The sequence below is a fragment of the Crocodylus siamensis genome, chromosome 3, assembly GCF_052110815.1.
Source record: "Crocodylus siamensis isolate JL-2025a chromosome 3, ASM5211081v1, whole genome shotgun sequence".
NCBI lineage: Eukaryota > Metazoa > Chordata > Crocodylia > Crocodylidae > Crocodylus > Crocodylus siamensis.
In genome coordinates, this window is record NC_143397.1 from 175,563,257 (window position 1) to 175,584,752 (window position 21,496).

General features: G+C 43.4%; 1 protein-coding gene across 1 annotated transcript in view; it reads left to right on the plus strand.

Annotated features, from left to right (window-relative positions):
• The window catches only part of LAMA3 (laminin subunit alpha 3), a 209,840-nt gene that overhangs the window by 69,435 nt on the left and 118,909 nt on the right, over window positions 1-21,496 (plus strand). Inside the window, exons 11-20 of the mRNA XM_090039823.1 lie at window positions 1,811-1,873; window positions 3,065-3,103; window positions 3,231-3,368; window positions 5,142-5,276; window positions 9,342-9,476; window positions 13,280-13,417; window positions 14,959-15,005; window positions 15,557-15,656; window positions 19,944-19,996; window positions 20,302-20,407. Coding sequence (XP_089895949.1) covers window positions 1,811-1,873; window positions 3,065-3,103; window positions 3,231-3,368; window positions 5,142-5,276; window positions 9,342-9,476; window positions 13,280-13,417; window positions 14,959-15,005; window positions 15,557-15,656; window positions 19,944-19,996; window positions 20,302-20,407 — 954 coding nt within the window. The remainder of the gene's footprint in view (window positions 1-1,810; window positions 1,874-3,064; window positions 3,104-3,230; window positions 3,369-5,141; window positions 5,277-9,341; window positions 9,477-13,279; window positions 13,418-14,958; window positions 15,006-15,556; window positions 15,657-19,943; window positions 19,997-20,301; window positions 20,408-21,496) is intronic.

Consider the following 21,496-nt stretch of genomic DNA (forward strand, 5'->3'; position numbering starts at 1 on the left):
CTAATCCTAAAGCTGTGGACAACTCATTTAAGTTTGGCTCAGTTTTCCCAACTGTAAAATGAAGATTATAACACTTTAAACTCATATGACTTCTCACCTGTGGAATGTGACTGAGAGAAAGGGGGCAACTAGCCAGACATTGTCCTTGAGGGCCTCTCAGCATTGGAATTTTTCCCTATTCACCGTGATCCAAAATAACCCTTATTTGTTGACTTTCAGGAGAGACTGAAATTAATTGCTTTACAGTGAAAGATTAGGAAGACACATATTTAAGAAAGATCTTAAATATGTTGGGTTGTTTGGTGTTATAGATACATTAATTAATTATTTGAAGGAGTGGTTACAGCATTGCTAATGAAACATAATGCAAAAGGTGCTTGTATAAATCAATAGAAACAAAAATGGAATGATAAAAATGCAGCTGATTATGTTTTTATTCAAAATTGTAATTAAGTTATGTCTGGATCTATCAGTTATTAAAACAATAAGCTAATATGAGCAGTTACAAAAGTTGAAATATTGTATGGCATCTCAAAATAGCATGGGTTTTTTCTCCAAGAACATGCAAAATATGAATTCACAAAACATAGAATGCCAAAAATGCATATTCATTGCATAAAAGCAATGGTATTAGGAACAGATTCAAACAAAAGAGAATTGTGTTTCTGTTAGTTGATAAGAAAACTTTTGCCTGGGATTTGGGACTTCGGTTCTGATTCACTGCAGTGGTATTCCAGTTTTACACCAGTGTAAAACGATTAAAATCTGTGGAGTTATTCTGCTGCAAAACTGAAGTGAGAAATTGGTCTTTTTTATGAGCAGAATAAGAAGCAATCGTCAAAAATTGAATGGTGATGAGTTCATCTTCTGCAGTAAAACCTCCCAATAAAGTGTAATTTAACCTTTCCAAACATTACTAGTCTAACATCAGGAGATGTGCTGGACAAGCTTTTGGGCATCAAGTACCCAATGTCAGGTCTAAGAAAGTACCTCTTAGACCTGAGGAATGGAACTAGAAGTCTGAAAGTTTTTTTTCAACAGTTTTTTCCAACTATATAGTTGATCCAATAAAAGATGCCACAGAAAATTATCACCTCTTGTACCTTTCTTGTCCCGTCAACGTGGCAGCAACACTCCAATTATGCTAAACTAAAGGTGCCATATTTCTTGACTTTCAAAGACACGTCGCTTAGATGGATCCTGATCCTGGGACACTGAAATTCATAGGTGTCTTTGAGTGAGCTTCAAGTGAGGCCCACAATCAGCTGGTGGAGGTGAATCTTCCTGGGGGGCATATCCTGCATTCCTAACCTCATAAATTTCCAAATGGAAATCTGCCAGGAGTCACTGCAAGCATCTTTACTTCAAGAACGAGGAAGAGAGAAAGGCATAGGCACAGGAAATAGAATTAGTGGCAACAAACAAAGCTGCAACACTGAAGCCTAGAGTTTTGTTTTTTTTCCTAGACAGCAACATTAGAAATCTGTCTATAGAAGGGGGGTCAGCAAGGTAAACTTACTGAATTTGCAGCTGACTTTTGGCCTTCTGAGGCTTTTTTTTTGAGAGGGAACAATCAGATCCTACATTTGGACTTGGATAGGGGACAGAAGGACTGTTTCATCTTATTGCTGGTTCCTTGTTATCACTTCATAGAAAACAAAAATCAAAACTGAACATGGTTTCTGGAGTCTTCTAAAGATGATATAGTATTTTTATTAAAAACAGGTGTGTTTTTGGAATGATCTTACGTGAAATAAATCATCCATTAATTTTTTTAACTGGTATTCCTATTTGCCTTTTTGTTTATAAGGAATTCCTATTTATACTTTTACTACTCCAATTCCAGAAGATCCTTTGGCTGGACATATAATAGGCAAGTTATTTCTCTTTATTAATTTTTAAGAAATATTTGTTCAATACAGTACAGTACAGTATAATGTTGCAATTTTAGTTCTATTGCAATAGCATCTTTCTCAGTATTTTTCTTCTTACCAGACATTCAACACACATTCATGTTTGCATTTAAAAATCTGATAGACTACATTCAGAATGAAATATGGGTAAAAAGAAATCTAGAAAACTTCAGGAAAACACCTGCAAAAGAAGGGGACCTCCTTGCTTGGTGCCTTCATGAACAGACCCATCACAATTTTCTGATAAATATACAGTTTGTCAGCTGCTCACCAGTAGTAATCTCTTTACTTAAGGCCACCTCTTCTCTGCTTATTGAACTGGAAAATATTATGTCATACCCTTAGCAATACAGAACTTTTGTAAGAGCTATGGATTTTTTATTTTAAGATTTTATAAGATTATATATTTCTCGTTTAAAGGTCTCATGCAAAACCCATTGAAATCCATGGAAAAACTCTCAGTAACTTCACTGGTCAAGCCCTAACTGAAGTAATTTTTTTATTTTTCAGTATAGATTTTCACATTTTAGAACTGAGAAATTATCTTAAATGGGCTCACGTGGATAAGTATTTGCACTGCATTTTGCTGCTAGTAATTTTAAAATTCTGATCTTTGCAAAATACTAGAAAAGGTATTTTTTTCCTTATATTTACTAGCATTGTCTGAGCTTCAGTTTGTTTGCATGTAGAACAGGTCTTGTCTCTTTGAAAAGCATTACCTTGTTCGCATATGATTAAACATAAATCCATTTACATGTTTCCAAATCCTAATCATTTTTCTTAAAACTTAGGCAAACTACTAATTCCTGCTGTATTCATGCATAGACTTGTTCATTCACGGCCAGTTTCTTTTTGATCTGACTGGGAAGAATGACTTTAGATGCATACTTGTAATAGCTGCAAGTTTGTATTCCTGACAATTAGGATTATAAAAGAGTTTGTCAGAGAAACGCATGAGTGTACACAGTTATTAAAATGGAACTTATGTATGACTACATGAATGACATGTAGTTAAATATGCTGATTAAAAAGGAAGAGTTTGTTTTAACTAGAAGTGACTCCTGATCAGTTTTACTGCACATACATATAAGGATCTTCATGTGTATTCACTGAATGCATTTAACTTTTTGTTTTTCCTTTTATGTTTGAAGGTGGCTGTAAACCAGGATTTTTTGGCCCTCAGTGTCAGCGTAAGCTCCATCATTTCTTTTGTTTGCTGCCCAAATTCCATACAAATGGCAACGTATTATATCCAAGTGTAATGTGAACTGCAGTACTGTAACACTGTCATTTTTCTTTCTTAAATGTTCTGTGTAGCTTGCCAGTGCTATGGCTCAGGAGTTTTGGATGGTGACTGTAATGAAAAGACTGGACAGTGCAGATGCCGGGCTGGATTTCAGGGATTTTCCTGTGACACTTGTGCAGTGGGGTATTTTCATTACCCTGTCTGTCAGAGTAAGCAACGGTATTCTCTTTCAGTAAATAAGAAGGTGCATCTGCATTCACAAGCATATACCCTTATCTGTGTAGAGTGATTAGGCTGTTTTGGCAAGGTTGGGGCCTTCATCAGTGAATCTGCGTAGACCAGGGACGTCAAACATGTCTTATGGGTCAGAGAATTTGGGGGCATTTGAATTTGAGGAACCCTGCAGTCTGAATATAGCCACTGGCAGAGAGTACTTCTCTGGGCACTTGTACCCGTGATGGGGTTTAGTCCTCAGGGTTTTATTTTATGCCTCCTAAATTGAAACAGTGGGTTTTTAATTGAAACTATAATTTTTGTCATGTTACAGTGAGGGGCCTGTTCCTTTGTTTGGTTTTTTTTTTTGGTGAGAGCTGGAGCCTCCCCCTGGCCAGGGGGCTAACTGCTGGCAAGCCACCCATCCCCTTAACTGCAGGGGGGCCCCAGTTCTTCCCTCCACAGTGGTGGTGCCCCCCAGGGCCACCCAGGTGGGCTGCTAGCAGGCTGGGTGCTGCTCCAGCTCAGAGGCAGCACCTGGTCCAATCCAAGTCTTTCCTGAGCCTGCCTGCTGGAAAGCCCGTGAGCGCTGTTCATTGAGCCCACCTAAGGCACAGCACCTGTCAGTCTTCCAGTGGATGGGGTTGGGAGAGATTTGGGTCAGATCCAGTGCTGCCTCTGAGCTGGAGCAGCACCCAGCCTGCTAGCAGTCCACCGGATCCAGCACTTCCCCGAGCCCACCGGAGCTTCTAGAGCCCTATGCACCATCCCTGCTTCTTTCTTTGGCTGCCAGCACACCCAGCCACCCTCTTGCTGCCTTCCTGCGCTGCCCCAGGGGCAAGCCAGCCCATTCCCAGATGGCCCCAGGTTTTCTGCCAGCTATGGGAACCTGCTGAAGGCAGAAGTGGCAAGGGGCCCGACCCTTTTTTTTCCTGTGGAGTCTGCCTGCTTCTGCCATGACCAGAGGGCGAGCTGCCAGCTGCATCACTGAAATTTGCAGCATTGCAAACTAAACTACATCCTCATGTAGTTTAGTTTGCAATGATGCAAACTCATCTAAACCCCCCAAAACTGGTGCATGTGTAATGCCATTAAGTTACACAAATGACATTTTCGTCATGTGTACATTGTGACGACTGTCATGTGTACAAGCATCCTCTAGGCCTAAACTGATAAGACGGCAAAGGTAGAAAAAGGTATTGAGAAGGGATTTTCTGGTAAATCATAAAAGTTAATTTACAAAACCTTTATTTTGGGCTTAATTTGTCCTGACAACCTCCCTTTGAAGTATTGTGACAATGAGTGCCAGAAAGGTATTAGGTTTTTAAAATACTTTTACTGTCCACTTGTGCCCTAGAGCTTCTTCTTATGTATTTTCCTAGTCCTTCCCAGCTGCAGTTCTGAACCCAGACTATGACTGCTTACTCTGAAAATAGTGGAACTATGGCCAGCATAAAATACTGTTCAATGTGAACAGTAAGGGTGGTGGAATCCATCACAGAATGAGGATGCTGTGGTAGTGCCTTGATAGTGATATTTAAAGTAGTAATCACTCTGGGTCAGATCCTTTCAGGCTTATACAGATAGCCTAGTCTCTCCCTTCATCAATAGTTGTGTTGAGTCACTAGAGCTACTACTGAGTAATTTGAATAAGGGCGATAGAATCTGATTCTTTGTATTGGAAATAAGGCATCTGGGCATGTTTTCAGAAAGGGGGAATAAGAGTGATTGTGCAGATACTGCCCCTGAAATTCTCTTCTTGTTTGTAGTGTGTGAGTGTAATTCAGCTGGTGTCCTTCCTGAGATCTGCAATTCTGCTGGAAAGTGTCTCTGCCGTTTTGGGGTGGGTGGTCCTCAATGTGACAACTGTCATCCTGGCTACCATTCTTTTCCCACCTGTCAAGGTAAGGGCATAGATAATAAGTATAACATTGAATTAACCACTGAATGGCCATACCATCATGATTATACCTCCTGTCTCTTCTTGCCTCGACTAAAAAAGAATTTACTGTTGCAAACATGTAAGAGTCTCTCTGGTTCTTCATGGTGAAAGTTCACAGTTTCCCCATATGGAGTTGCTGCTCCTGAGTTTTCAAAGTAGAGAAGATTCATTTGCTTGCTTTCTTTTTCTGCTCAGCATTCCCTAGACAAATTGAGGCCTACGGGGTGCAGATGAGCATCCTTATAAACGATCAGTTTTGCAAAAACTTACAAATAAGACATTCTTTATTTTGCAAATGAGAAACTTTCATTTTCCCATTATGAGCCATCTCTTGTTTATTCTGAGATCTGGGGAAAGATGCTGGATCAGTCTTTGTTCATATTTATACCCTAAAATCCCTTTGACTTCATAGATAGATGATGTGAGTGAAGTTGTTCATTCAAGGTATAAGTGGGGCAGACCCTCAGTGCTGAGGTGAATTTTACTCTGAGAATGAATAGGTGAAGTCTCTTGTTGCCATAAAATTTCTGATGCATATTTACACACTCACATGAATGCAGGTATGGGCTATAGATGACTGCTTCCTACTGAATTACTTTTCTTGTGTTAATAACTATAAATATAGGGCTGTCAAATTATTTAAAAATGTGATCATGATTAGTTGTGCAATTAAAAAAAATAGGCACAATTGCAATTTTAATCGCACAGGTAAAAACTCAAAATTTTGCAGAATTATGTGCGTACTTTATATGGCTGGGGGTGGGTTTGGGGTGTGTGTGGGGGGAATTTGTGAAGATGTGGGGGGCTGTGGGCATGTATGTGGGGTTTGGACCCTGGAGAAGGGGGACCTCAGCACACCCTGGCAGAATGTGAGATACTTGGGTCAGGAGTGACGAGCAGCAGCAGGGCTGGTGGGGCTGTGGCTTGGGAGTGAGGGACAGGGGCAGGGCATGGGCATATGACTGACCCCTCCCACAGTCATATTACCTGTCCCACAGATGTCCTCTTTTTGGAAACTGGAAATATGGTAACCCTACAGGAATGCAGCCCAGTGGCATATGGAGCAGCACTCAGCAGATAAGTCTGTGGAGGGAAGGGGCAGGGGCAGGGGAGTGATCGAGAACCCCATGGTGAGGGAGGCAGTGGGGCAGGGTAGGGGCTGCAGTGAGTGGGACCATGGCAGCTCATGGGATGGAGCTGCAGGAGGCTTATCCAGGAGTGCAGGGTGGAGGCTGATCCCATGCTGCTGCGCACACCCGTGGGGGAGGCATGGGGAGCATGTGCTCCTTGAGTATGTGTGTGGGATAGAGGTGGGATGCCTGTTGTGGGCTGGGGCTCTGCACCCTGCTGCCTTTGTCCCAGGAGTCGCATGACACCATGTTGTGCCTCCCTCTGCTAGGTGGGCAGGGGTCACACGGCCAGTGCACGGCACCCAGGGCAAAGGCAGCAGGGCATGTAGCTTCAGCCCACAGTGGGCAGCCCACCTCTGCCCTGCACACAAAATGGGGGGGGGCATATGCCCCCCCATACCTCCCCCAGGGATGTGCACAGCAGCAGGGACCCTCCCCCACCGATGCACCCCTGGACAAGCCTCCCATGGCTCCGTCCCACAACCCACCGTAGACCTGGCCCCAGGGTCCCATTCATCCCAGCCCCTGCCCCTGTCCTATTCTTCTCTCTCTCTCACGATGGGAGCCTTGATCTGGCTGCTCCACCTCCTCCCCCCCTCCCCCTCCCCCTTCCTCTCTACAGACTTATCTGTTGGGCACTGCTCTACACACTGCCAGGCTGCATTCCTGGCCATGTGCATGCTGTGGCTGTGCGCCTGCACATGGTGTCCTGATATGGCACCAATATATCAGTACCCCTCCCCACCCCCATTTCCTCCTGCAGCAGCCCAGAGTCCACGTTGCCATGTAGGTCCTCTGCACTGCCATTACCACCCTGCTGGGTGGCCTGGAGGTGGTGATGACAGTGGTGGAGAGAAGCCTGGAGGCAGGCTCCAAAACCACATGCATGATTAACACATTAAAAAAATTAACGTGTTAATTGGTTCTTGTATTAACTGTGAACATTAATGGCAATTTACTTGACAGCCCTAACTATAACTGGAGCCTTCTTTATGGGCTCTGTATATTTGTTATATGCCCTGTGAAAGGACTGCAGAATCCTTTATGCTTTTAGAGAAAAAAATACAAAATAATAAATTTAGTTAAAAAAACAAAATGGATGGAATGAACAATTACTGTACTGCTGTGCCTTTTTGGATCTGGAACACATTAAAATTCTAATGAAAAACATCAAATCAACATTCTTCATTGGTACATGCAGCTCAGTGGTTTTAAAATACTAACCCTGTGCAATATATATTTTTTAACTTGGAAGTGAATCAAGTAGCAATCTAGTAGAGCAAATGAAGCCCATATTGAACTAGTTTGAACTTTTAACACTGAAGCCTGAAATTAAATGTAAAAGGCATAAAATATCATAATAAAAACAAGTCACAGAAGAGACTAAAGAAAGATAATTGAACGGAACAGAGAAAAGTTAAATGAAGATCCCAAGTACACAAAAGGTGTCAATTTCTCCTTTACCATTGATTACTTAAATATAATCATAATACAAAAGTGAGAATAGATGGTAGGACCATAGGCAATAGTTTTCTACATAACATATTAGCAGAAATACTTAAACTGATCATAAAAAGAGTTCTCCTTAGTACCCAGCATTATCCATCTGTGTGCGCACCCCATTTGGAAACACATCACTGTTCTCATCAATTATATGCACTAGTCTGGGCTAGGTTTTCTTCTGTCTTATAGGTTGGTCCTGCCTAATTGAAATCAAAAGGAGCAATTCCCTTATTTTAATGGAAGTAGGATCAGAGTTAAACACTTATATTGATTCAACTCTATTAAAGTGAGATGGAGAGTTTAACCATCTGCCTTTCACCTGATGTACAGCTGCAGGCATTGGTGCTACAGAAGTAGGTGTGTTTTATGTTTTGAGGAGAGGTGGATGTGGATTTGCTGGGGTAGAATTCCTAGCTCTCACTGAGTACGAGCCCTACTACTTTCCTTGAGTATGTGAAGTGAACACAGAGTAAGACAGAATTGGCTTGTGGAGAGAGAGGTACTGAAAGGGGAACCAGAAACAGAGACGTGGAAGCAATACACAAATAGCATGTGCCTTACTTGGTTTCATTTCTATTTGTCAGAACAGCAGCAATGATGGGACTGAATTAAGTCTTTCCACTAATTTGTTTTTGTGGTCTGATATTTGCCAAGTGTTTGAACACGACCCCTTGGCTCAAGCTTATGACCACAGATTCCTAAGTGGTCTTAAATACTAGCTATGTCCAGGACTGTTTTGCTTCTGAGATCAGGCAAGAGCAGGTGCATTGGGTCCAGAATATTAGTAGATCTATAACTGCTGTAAAAGCACCAACCCAGACAACAGTTACAGCCTGACAGTGTGATTCATGCCCTATACAGCAAATAAATCAGCTGTTTTGCACTGTGGCAGCAATTCACATGACATTTTGTTGAAACAAAAGTAGGTCAGCAGTTTTTAATACGTACACTTTGTATCCAGTGCTTAGGCTGATAAATTGCTTGTTAGTCATTATGGCATACCAATCCAGATAGAGTCCTACTTTATGAATACTTATTTTTTTTAAGATTTTAAATACTTAGTCTCATGTTTTCAAAGTAAATTGGTTTCAAAGTAAATTTCTGTCCCTTACATGTAGTTTGCAAAGGATCAGACTAAATGTTTAAACTATAAATTACTGCATCACAGTAAGAACAAGATTATCGCAGTTAAGACGGTAATTGCATTCTAAGTTCCTATTTGAACATGTTTATTTTTTTGCTGGTAAAATTACGGTTTTGGTCAAATTCTTCATGCTTGTTTTTGAGCCAAAGGTGAGGGTTTTTTTTGTGGGGTGGTAGTTTTGTTTTTTAAATAACTGCTGGTTTAGTCAAGTAGCTGTGTGGGTAGTTATTTATTATTTTTACTTTGGCAGAGTGTAGCTGCAATGCACTTGGCTCAGTGGACAATGGATGTGGCCCTAGAGGTCAGTGCCAGTGCCATCCCAATTATGCTGGCCTTAGATGCGACCAATGTACTCTGGGCTATTACAGTTACCCCAGCTGCTTACGTGAGTAACAGCTATTCCTCCTTTTGCTCTGCTTTTCTTTTGTTTGCTGTTACACAGGAAATCAGTAATTCCCTCAAAAGCTTTTCCATATAAAACTTTGAATCAGGTGAAGGTGCAGGTCAGTAGAGGCAGGAAGAGTGACAGTTCTTCTTCCTTCTGTTTACTGTAGGAAACTCTGTAGGCCAGATATAGAGATTATACTTTTACTGGTATAAGTAATTAGAAACCAGTCTATACCCAGAACAGAACAGAAGTGTGGTGCACACAGACTGGTTTAAAAATGGTGGAACCTGATTTAAAATTTGGCCTCCCTGCAACCAAAGTATGAATGTGTGCTCTTTTCGCTACTCGTCTAAAGTGTACCACTTACAGAAAACCGCGTAAGTTAGATCAGCTTCACCTCAGGGTTTTTGAATGTACCTAGCCTGTGGGGCAAGTAGGTGAGGTACCACCTATACTTCCTGAAAACCTCCCTACCTGATCAGGCCTGGTTTCAGCTCTAGGGTTTGTGTTAGTGCCTACATTGCAAAACGAAGGTATGACTGCATCATGTGTAGGCATAGCAGGTTGAGCTTTAAACTAGCAAGCATAGACAGAAATAGCAGTGAAGCCACAGTGACACAGGTATCAGAACTTGCTTGCAACTACAATATGAACTCAGAGTCCCTTCAGGGGTTTCACTCTGCTAGTCTTTGCTGAGGCCTGTGCTGCCATGTCTTCATTGTTGTTACTTGTGTGTGTTGTGTTGTTGCTTATGCTGGATTACAGCAAGCATAAGTTTGCCGGCTGCAAGTGCGCCTTAATTCTATTGTGTAGACCTATTCTGAAAGTCCAGTATAAACAATGGCCACAACCTTTAGCAATTCTACCTTGGTCAACTAAAACCTTAGTCAAGAAGCTAGGTTTAACTCAAATAGTTTGCCTTAAAGTAAATGATGCATTGTAGATTTTTTGAGGTATATTAGTCTGTGGCTAGTTAACACATGCTGTAAACTTTCAGTCATGTCAGTAGCTTTACTGGTATGAGCAGTTCCATTGATTCAGTCCAAAATCAATTACTTGGTTAATATCACACACCCAAGATAAATTACAATTATCAAGTAGATGAATTGTTCAAGCTGTGTTTTTAAAATCAGACTAGCTGCAAATAGTTTTGCATAATTTCATGATGGTTGTCATGGTCCCCATGTTATTTGACCATCATGAACATGAATTTTTTTCTCTTGAGGATCAGCTTATTAATAATTTGTTTGCAATTTGCAATACCTGACAAATTATATTGTTTAAAAGCTTGAATAAACCCACATCTCTGGAAAAAAACCAAACAAAAAAAACAATTGATTTTTTTTTTTTCCCCTGTCTGTATATGGCCCTCTCTATTGAGGAAATGAACTTCTATTTTATAAAAACAATTGTCATTGGCAATTTCATCTTTGTAACCTGGATTTTATAGAGCAGTGGTTCTCAACCCACAGCCCAGCCAGCAGGCTACTGTGGCCCATTTGACAGCCTGTTAAAAAAATGTAAAGATTGTGGCCTGCAGTTTGTTAAAGTAAGACAGAAAAACATAGGAAATGGCAAGTTTCCCCTTGCAGGCTGGCAGAGTTCCAGCTTGCAAGGGGCTGCTTGCAGCTGGGGGGAGGAGGAGGAGGGTGATCAGAGCCAGGGGGAACCACATGCATGTGTGCATGCATACATACATGTGGGAGCCAGACAGTGTGGAGATCAGCTCCTGTAAGCTCCCTTCAGGTGAGTCTGTGTGGGGTGGGGCAGATTGAGGCCCCCATGGTGAAAGGGGGGAGCGAGTAGAGTAGGGTAGGGCTGGGCTGGGGCCAGGGCCAGTGCATGGGGCCCAGGGCCAAGGTGGGAATGTACAGCCACGGGGCCCAGCCAGGGTGCAGGACGAAGCCACAGGCAGCTTGTCCAGGGGCAGAAGGGAGGGCTGGCTCCCTGCTGCTCCACAGTCCCTGGTGAGAGAGACATGGGAGAGCATGGGGGAGCATGTGCCCCTCATATCTGAAGCAGGGGCACAACTCTGCTTCACCAATGCTGCCGGGCAGACAGGGGGCACCTTGCCATGGCAGTGCAGTCGGCTCAGGGTTCCCAGTAGCGGGACCAAGCCTCCCTGCCCACTGATGCTGGGTCCCGCCCACTGATGCTGGGTCCCACCCACTGAGCTGCAGAGGCCCCAGGGGAAGGCAGCAGGGTGAGGAGCCTGGAGCCCGCAGCAGGCAGCTCTTATCCATCCCCTCCCCATCGATTCTGCTTCGGCCATGCCACCAGAGGCTTGAGGGGTGGAGAGCCAGGCTCTGCTTCAGCCCCAGCAACTGCCACCTCATCTGGGACTAGGGGACATCATCTAGACAAAACCACAACCTCAGCTGGGACCAGTACCAGGGCATGGAGCTGGGGGACCCCTCAGCTGTGTGATGTGGCCCACATAACATATTGAGAGCTGTAAATGTGGCCCAATATAGCAAATAGGTTGAGAACCACTGCTGTAGAGAAATGCTATCATTAGTTTTATGAGTTGAGTAGTTACATTCACTTCACTGGGATTACTTATAGGGCATAAACTCAGAAAATGGACAGATGAAGAAATTATACCAAGTCAAAAGCAAAGAATAGCGAAAGACTTTTGGAAGCAAAGAGTTGGGGTAGAAGCGTTAACTCCTATCTGCTAAACCATGGTAATTTAGTCTTATTCTATTCAGGGGAAAGCTGTCCTGCTTTAGGAGCAGACACATGGCAGTTATCATTCTTTATCCCCTTTAATGAGGTATAATTTGTTTGTCTGTCCCTCCTTTAAGTATATGTTAACATTGTGGCAAGACTTGTGTTTTGTGGACAGAAATCTGAAGATAACACCAAACCAAACTGTTTTCATGGTAAAATTCTTCTGTTGCAAAGAACATGGGAACACTACAACAGGCCAGAATGTTTTTAATATTATGGATTCCTATTTGAAAACTTTGTGTCTATCTTATGAATCAAGTTCGCACGCATAATATTGTTGATGTTGCATGGCAACCCCCAACACCCTTGAAAGGATTCTCGAGGCACCTCAGGGTGCCACGGCACCTTGGTTGAAAATCATTGGTCTGGAGTATGATTTAAAGGTGAAAAAAATATTTAGTTTTTTATGCCATGTCCTGCTGTCACCCCTTTAAATCCTCATCTAGACAAAACAGTTGCTTTTGTTTTTCAGTAGCGATATGGAAACACAGGCACACAAACTCTTTTGTTTGCTCTTGGAATGTAAGAAAGAACAGAAAGATGAGTGAACTGAAATTTCTGATAACCCTACCAGTTATTGTTTAGAATAAAAAAGAGTAACCAAATTGATATGTCACCACATGCACAGAATTGCATGCTTTGCATAAGGCACACAGACTTTATGGTGATTAGTACAATATAAATGACTACCTAGAACACTGATTCTCAACCATGGTGCCATTACAGTTGTTGAAGGGTGCCACTGGGAGAGAGGTTCCTGTGACAAGATGAGTGCAAGTTTTTTCCTACCACCTGCTGCTTCTCCTTCCCCAGCCCCTCTTCAAGCAGATGAGCACTATAATAAGTTAATTTTTGACATAGGGTCCACATAATTCACAAAGGCAATGGACAGGTGCCACGAGTCAAAAAACATTGAGCCCATGACCTAGATAGAGCACTATTTTTCAGTGAAAATCCAGAGAAGTAATGATCACAACTTTTAAAGCATCTCAGTCTTGAAACAAGTTATTTCCCATTACAAACAACCTGAATCTTATTATCTCTATAAATAATTTATTTTTGTTCAGCTTGTCAGTGTTCTCCACATGGTTCCTACCATGGCACATGTGACCCAGCAACAGGGCAGTGTGAGTGTCGAAGAGGCATTACAGGACAAAAGTGCGACAGGTGCCTTTCAGGAGCCTATAATTTCCCCTATTGTCAAGGTATGGTTTCTGATGGAAATAAAATTATTTTATTTAGGCAAATTACATAAATGTCTACCACAAAGCACTTTAAAACACTTTATTGTACATAAGTTACATAGAAATCCCACTGAAACATGCAAAGAATACCTTGGGAATATAAATCAATCATGTGAACTAGTGCATCATTTTTTTTTCTCTCTCTCTTCATACACTGGACTTTGTGAATTTGACCTTTTTAACTGGTGGCATAGTTAATTTAAAAAAATAGCCTTAATTCTCAGTGTTCTCTCTTTCCCTTTCACTCCTTGGCTAGGGACAGAAGTTACACAAACTGTTTTAAGTCATCAGAAACTAGTTTAAGACTGTAACAGAACAGAAGTTTAGTGCATATAAACAAGTTTCAAAATGGCTGAAACTGGTTTAAGATAAACCTGGTTGAAGATAGTATCAGACTTAACTGATTTAGGTCAAACCAGTTTATGAAACTTCTGTCCCAAACACCTTCCAGTTTCAAGTTAAATCACAGTCCCCCAGCATCCCAGCATGCTTTGCAGCCCTGGGCTGGGCTGTCTTCTCCAGAGAGCAGGGCTGGCCCTGCCCCTCTGCTCCCCAGTTGGAGCAGTGAGGGCTGCCTCACTGGCTGGCTCACTGGCCCTCCCAGGCAAACCCTGGGGGCATGGGGGGGGCTGGGTCCAGGGATGGGGTTTAAACTCACCTTCCCCTGAGCTGCCCTGTCTGGCTGGCTTACTTAGTGCTGGCTGCAGCTGAGGAATATAAATCCCAGAGGTACCCAGAAGCAGGAAGAGGAAGTGATGAGCAACCCTACAGAGTCCTGCTGCTGTGAGTCTAGACTACAAATCTCAGAGACCTCAGAGGCAGCAAGCATAGGTGGCAGAAGGGTGGGGCTAACGGGGTTTAGCCCCTCAAACTAATTTTGTGGCAGCTGGTGACAGGAGCAGCGTCACTGCCACACCCTGCTGCCACAGTGTTGTGCATAGCACCCTTGCCATGCTGTCCTCTGCAGCTTCCGTGTACATCGTTAGTGCACACCAGCCTCACAATGGCCCAGTGGGAGGGAGGGGCGGGGATTGTCTCCCCCCAGTAATATTTTCTCCTGCCATCTATGGCAGCAGGAAGAGGAAGCAAATGCACAGCCCAGAGAGCCATAATCTAGCACCCCCGTAGCTTCTGACTTGAGCCACTGCAGGCATGTGGCTGCATTTCTTGAATCACAAGTAAATGTCTGTTCATTTACTTATTGGTTCAATCTTTGAAGCTTAGATTAACCTGCAAAGACTGAATTAATTCAGCCTCAGGCTTTTTGACTGTTTGTACTTAGCCATTTAGCCTGACATATCTGTGCAGATGAATGTGATAACATTATATCAAAATAAATATTCTAAACTATTCTAAATACTTACGAATACCATGATCATTAAAATTTTCAATTTGTTTTAAAGTTAAATTTAAGTTTCTAAAGTATACTTGCTTTTGTTGCTTTTGTTTGGTTTTGTGGGTTTTTTTAATACTCAATATGTTTATTTTTTACTTTTGTAAAGGAGCCAGCAGTGACTGTGACCCTGCAGGTACCCTTGATTCTCATTTTGTAAGTATTATATTATTGATGTTAAAATATATGTTAAGAATTGCCCCACCATACGTGTAATTATTGAATACAATGGGTGCATATGTGGTTTGGTTTTATACTGTGAAAAAAGTTGCACAAGTTGATCTGGTAAAACAGGTGTGGGTTTTTGCAGGGGGGGTTGTATCTGAACAGATACATTCTGGTAGGTTTTTGAAATATGTGAAAACATGCTTTTTCCCTCAAGCATCTATTTTCTGATCATTTGTTGAAATCTTCAGCTGATAAAAGTTCTAGGTAGTTCAGATAGCAAAATTTCAAGACCTAGCAGCTGTAGGTTAGCAGAAGTTAGTTTTCTTTTGCATCCTATGTGAAGAAGTATCCTTCCTGAAGATGGAATGCAGCAAAGCAGTGTTACTCATAATTTAATTACCATGGATTCCACGGTAGGGGGAAAAATAATTCTTCAAAGGATATTTCTTTAATGCTATCTATCTAGCTATCTATCTTTATTTATTTATTTAAAATCTGTGCACTGGAACATACCATGTTTGATTCTTTTCTACCATGAGGGCTACTGTCAGTGCTTGCAGCATGTTGAAGGTCCTTCCTGCAGCAGATGCAAACCACTTTACTGGAATCTAGCCAGAGAAAACCCTGATGGATGTATAGGTAAGCCTTGACATGACTTTCTTTCGGTTATTAAAGATATTAATCTCTTATCATTAATCATTAGTTATGATAATGATACAAAACATTGTTAGTTACTGTAACTACTGTTGGTAAGAATGCATTTTTATACTGCTGACACTTTCATACCAGGATTTCTACAGTCATTCTCAACATTCAGCTGGCATTAGTATTTAAAAATGATTTTTATTCTGCTCTCAGTGGGTGTGGTTACATGTGCACTTTACTGTGGAGTAGACTAATTAGCTTTGCAGTAAAGCATTATTGTCTACCCATGCACTGGCAGTAAGGTGCAGTAAACTAATAAACTCCACCATAGGTAGGAGTACTTTACTGCACCAAAATCCATGTGTAGACAGTGACCAAGGGTGTAAAATTGCACCTGATCAGCTCAGTCAGCTGGGGGCCTGCTCCACCCCGGTTCAAATTGCTGCTGTCCCAGGCACATGTGTAGATGCTACACCCAGGAGCAGTTAACTCTGGTACAAACTGCCCCAGAGTTTATTGAGTTCCATTAATTTCACATGTAGATGCATCCACTTACACTGAGATAAATCTGGTGTTAACCCTATTTTTATTTCATTGGAGTTTTGTGTTAAAGTCCTTGACTTCAGAAAAGCCGACTTTGACAAGCTCAAGAGGCTAGTCGGTCAGGCCCTCAGGGACCATGACCCCAGGGAGTTGGGAGTTCAAGAAGAGTGGTTGCTTCTCAAGGAAGAGATCCTCAGTGCACAAGCTAAATCTATTCCAACGCGGAGGAAAGGCAGCAAGAAGGCACAGCAGCCCCCCTGGCTCTCCAGAGACCTAGCGGACCTACTGTGGCTAAAAAGGAAAGCCTACAAAGGATGGAGGACGGGATTCACCTCCAAGGAGGATTACTCCACGCTGGTCCGGTCCTGCAGGGAGCAAACCAGGAAAGCCAAGGCTGCAACTGAACTCCAACTAGCTTCAGGCATCAAGGACAACAAAAAGTCCTTTTTCAGATATGTGGGGAGCCAGAGGAAAAGCCAGGGCAATGTTGGACCCCTGCTAAACCAGATGGGGCAACTGACAACTGACGCCCAGGAAAAAGCCAACCTATTAAATAGGTACTTTGCGTCAGTCTTTCATCAGTCACACGGGATGCCCATGCCTGCTATGGGACAGGGAAATCTGGGTGAGGGGGATCCCCTACCCTCCATCAATGCTGACCTCGTGAAGGAACACCTTGAGAAGCTGGATACCTTCAAGTCAGCCGGCCCTGACAACCTGCACCCCAGGGTACTCAAGGAGCTGGCGAGCGTCATAGCCCAGCCCCTGGCACGGGTCTTTGAAAACTCCTGGTGCTCTGGTGTAGTGCCCGAAGACTGGAAGAAAGCCAATGTGGTGCCGATCTTCAAGAAAGGGAGGAGAGTGGATCCAGCTAACTACAGGCCCATTAGCCTGACTTCTATCCTGGGGAAGATCTTAGAAAAGTTTATTAAGGAGGCCATCCTTGAGGGACTGGCCCAGGCTAACATTCTAAGGGACAGCCAGCATGGGTTTGTTGCGGGTAGGTCTTGTTTGACCAATCTCATTTCCTTCTATGACCAGGTGACCTATCACCTGGACAAGGGAGAAGAGATTGATGTCATATATCTTGACTTCAGAAAAGCTTTTGATCTGGTATCCCATGATCACCTCTTGGCCAAACTGCCCAGTTGTGGCCTTGGCTCCACCACGATCCTCTGGCTGGGAAATTGGCTTCATGGTCGGACCCAGAGGGTTGTGATTGATGGCAGTCACTCATTGTGGTGCCCTGTGACCAGTGGGGTCCCTCAAGGCTCTGTCCTGGGACCCATACTGTTCAACATCTTCATTAACGATGTGGACATTGGAGTCAGGAGTGGACTGGCCAAGTTCGCCGATGACACCAAACTTTGGGGCAAAGCATCCACGCCAGAAGACAGGCGGGTGATCCAGGCTGACCTGGACAAGCTCAGCAAATGGGCAGACGAGAACCTCATGGTGTTTAACACCGAAAAATGCAAGGTTCTCCACCTTGGGAGGAAAAACCTGCAGCACCCTTATAGGCTTGGCAGTGCTACGTTGGTTAGCACTACAGAAGAAAAAGACTTGGGGGTCATCACTGACCACAAGATGAACATGAGCCTGCAATGCGATGCTGCGGCTAGTAAAGCGACCAAAATGCTGGCGTGCATCTATAGATGCTTCTCGAGCAAATCCCGGGACGTCATTCTTCCCTTGTACTCAGCCTTGGTGAGGCCGCAGCTGGAGTACTGCGTCCAGTTTTGGGCTCCACAATTCAAAGGTTGTGGAGAAGCTTGAGAGAGTCCAGAGGAGAGCCACGCGCATGATCAGAGGTCAGGAAAACAGATCTTACGATGACAGGCTGAGAGCCATTGGACTCTTTAGCCTGGAAAAGCGCAGGCGCAGGGGTGATCTGATGGCCACCTATAAGTTTATCAGGGGTGACCACCAGGATCTGGGGGAACATCTGTTCACCAGAGCGCCCCAAGGGATGACGAGGTCGAACGGTCACAAACTCCTGCAAGACCGTTTCAGGCTGGACATAAGGAAGAATTTCTTTACTGTCCGAGCCCCCAAGGTCTGGAACAATCTGCCAGCGGAGGTGGTTCAAGCACCTACATTGAACACCTTCAAGAGTAAATTGGATGCTTATCTTGCTGGGATCCTATGACCCTAGCTGACTTCCTGCCCTTTGGGTAGGGGGCTGGACTCGATGATCTCCTGAGGTCCCTTCCAGCCCTAATGTCTATGAAATCTGTGAAAACTGAGAAAAGACTGTGGCCCAAAAGACTGTGGCCCTTTGTTTGGAGAAAATGTTCCGAGTCATCTGATGGTGAATTCTAACCAATTAAAGTTACCAAGAGTTGAAAAAAAAGTTGTATTGACTTCAGAATTTGGCTGGACTGCTTTGGCTTATGTCTAAGTTAATTTTGATCAATATGTGGTTGCAGCTAGTTCTCAACAGATAGCAATGCTATGGTATGCTCTCTGTTTTTAAATCCTAGAACAATCTCTTATTCAATATGTCTCTTTTCCAGTGGATTATATTGCAGCAGTAATCAACTGGGTGTAAAGATGGGATAAATGGCCAGTTCTAAAACTATTACCAATATTATTGCAGGACTAAATTCAATGCATCTTCTCCCCAGAGGCCAGTTACCTCTGCTTTTTTGGAATGTGTCTGTTCTACCTCCCAGCCAGGGAACAATAGTCCTATCGTCCTAGCTCATCCGTGGCAGCACAAAGCCTCTCTGTCAGCAAGAGCAGTTCCTGTAATATTTGTTTCATTTATATTTCATGAAAAAATGTTGTAATGGTCCCAGGGGTAGTCTTGGAAAGTACAAAATAGTCAGGCAGGCTGGCAGAAACTGTTGTTTACTCCACACAGGCACCACCAATAATCAGAAAAGTTTTGGTATTTGGCAAGAGGAGGAGAAAAGGCAAACAATTACAAAAACTTAAATTTAAGCCTGTTTTGTTTTTTTTTGTAAAATGATTCGGGACTATTCTGTGGATGACACCTGCAGTTACACAAGGGAACAAAGGCTACAAGAAACTGTCACTCTTGGTCCTTTTTTTTTTATCTTTGTCACTTGCTCCAATTCTACCCCTTAAGCTAGGAACAGACACTGCACTTGTCCCTGGGCAAGTTGCGCCTGTGTTTGTCTCAGAACAAACATGTTCTGAGATTGGCATGTACACATACGTTGTGCTTCTAATCAGAGTTTAATGAGTGGCTGAATGCACTGCTGGTTTTCTGCCATTGATTAAAGAATGCAGTCTCAGGAGAACTGTTCCCATGTACTTTGCCATATGATGGGATAAACTATTGCTACTTCTTATCCCATGAACCTTTTTAGGTTTTATTTTAGGACAGTGGACATGGACATCTAAATGATTGCACTTTGTCCCATGATAAAATGGTTTATCCTGGGATAAATGCAATGTTTATTTGTAGCCTCAGGAACTGGCCACCATTGCAGTTTCTGTGTATGGAAGGGATCTCTCCCTGTTAGTGAGGTTTATAGTGCAAGCCTTATTCCTCCTTCCCCCTTTCCTGGCCATAAAGTAGAGTGTATTCTGAATCCCTGTGAGGTGGATTTGTGCTCTTCTGTGCTTTGAAACTCCTGGAGGCATTGTGGCTTCCAGAGTAAAATTTGCATTAATGCTCAGGGCATTGTAATTTTGGGTTCTGCTGACTTTTGTCCAAAGCCTCATATGAAGTTGAAATGTAGCTTATCAGTATGTCTGTCTCTGCAGGTTGCCATTGTGATGTGACTGGAACACTAAGTGGAGTTGGAGAGTGTCGACAGGTGAACAGAAATTAAGTTTGTATACAGTTATATTGTTTTAACCTTCAGGAAGGTTGCAAAGATAGAGTTAAGTGTTACCTTTATATGGGCAAATGACTGGTGACATTCTAGACATATCTGATATAATTTTCCCTGAGAGTTTTTTAAGGCTCTGGAGTATGATGATTTAATTTGTCCGTTGAGTAGGATAGATGGCAGTAGAAATAACTTATTTGGTCAGATCAGGATTTTTGTTTCCTTTCCTTTAAGAATAAGAAATAATGAAAAGAATGTTGAAATAGTTTTGACCAAGTTTTTTTCCCCAGGAGGATGGTCAGTGTTATTGCAAGCCTAATGTTTGTGGTGATCCTTGTGATACTTGTGAAGCTGGCTATTATGCTGTGGAAAACAGGAATTATTTTGGATGTCAAGGTAAAAAGGAAAATGAATATTTCCATTAGCACAGAGTGAATAATAAATAATGTCTAACAGGATGCTTTCATGTCGTGTAAATGTCTTTAGGATTCTATAGGCTGTACTTTTAAAGCATGGTATTTATTTGCACACCAAATTACATTTATGTGTAGTTTTTTTCCACTGTTGCTTGTGATTGCTCATTGTAAATGCACAAGTAAAGATCCCAATTTGTGCACATATAGTGAATAGGCCTGTGCGAAGCGGCTAGTGTTTGCTTTGGCTTTGGCTTTGGCCAATTTGGGGGACAGTGATTGGATTTAGTGATTTGAATCACTGTCCCGAATTGATTCAGCCAAATCTGATTCAGAGATTTGGCTTCAGCTGAATCTCTGATTCACCCAGGCCATGCCCGTTCCCTGCCTGCTCTCCCAGGCCGGCAATGGCTGCCCCAGCTCCCAGCACTTTGAGAAAAAAAAAACCTCAACTCAGCAGGTGCTACCGGGCAAGGGGGTGATCCCAGCTGCCCCTCATCATCCCACACTGGATGGGGGGGGCCTGCTCCCCCAGCCCCTCCCATGGCTGCCCCGCCTGCCACAGCTCCAGCCCTTTAAGGAAAAAAACCCTGAGAACCCCGCCCCCCCGATTCATTGTTCGTGCTGGTGGGGGGAGCAAGCCCCACGCCATGTGGGGGGGCTCTGCTCAAGACCCCTGAAGCCCCAAGCCACTGCAGGGTTTTCTTAGGTTTTTTTTTCTTAAAGGGCTGGAACTGGGGTGGGCAAGTCAGCCTTGGGGGGGCTGAGGGAGTGAGGGGGAAGGTCGGGGGGGTCATGGCAGAGACCCCCACACAGTGTGGGGCAGTGGGGGGCAGCAGGGATTGCCCCACAACCTGGCAGCACCCGGTGAGTGGAACTTTTTTTTAAAACACCAGGAAATGGGGCAGGGCAAGGCTGGGGGAGCGGGCATGGGTTGGGGCCTGGCAGGGGTCCCTCTGTGGTCCCTTCCTCCAGCTTCCCCTCCCTCACCTCCTACTTACCGGCTCCGAGTCTGGCTGCAGCTCCCTGCTGCAGCTACCAGGGACTGTCCGAATCACTGAAGCTCTCCAAA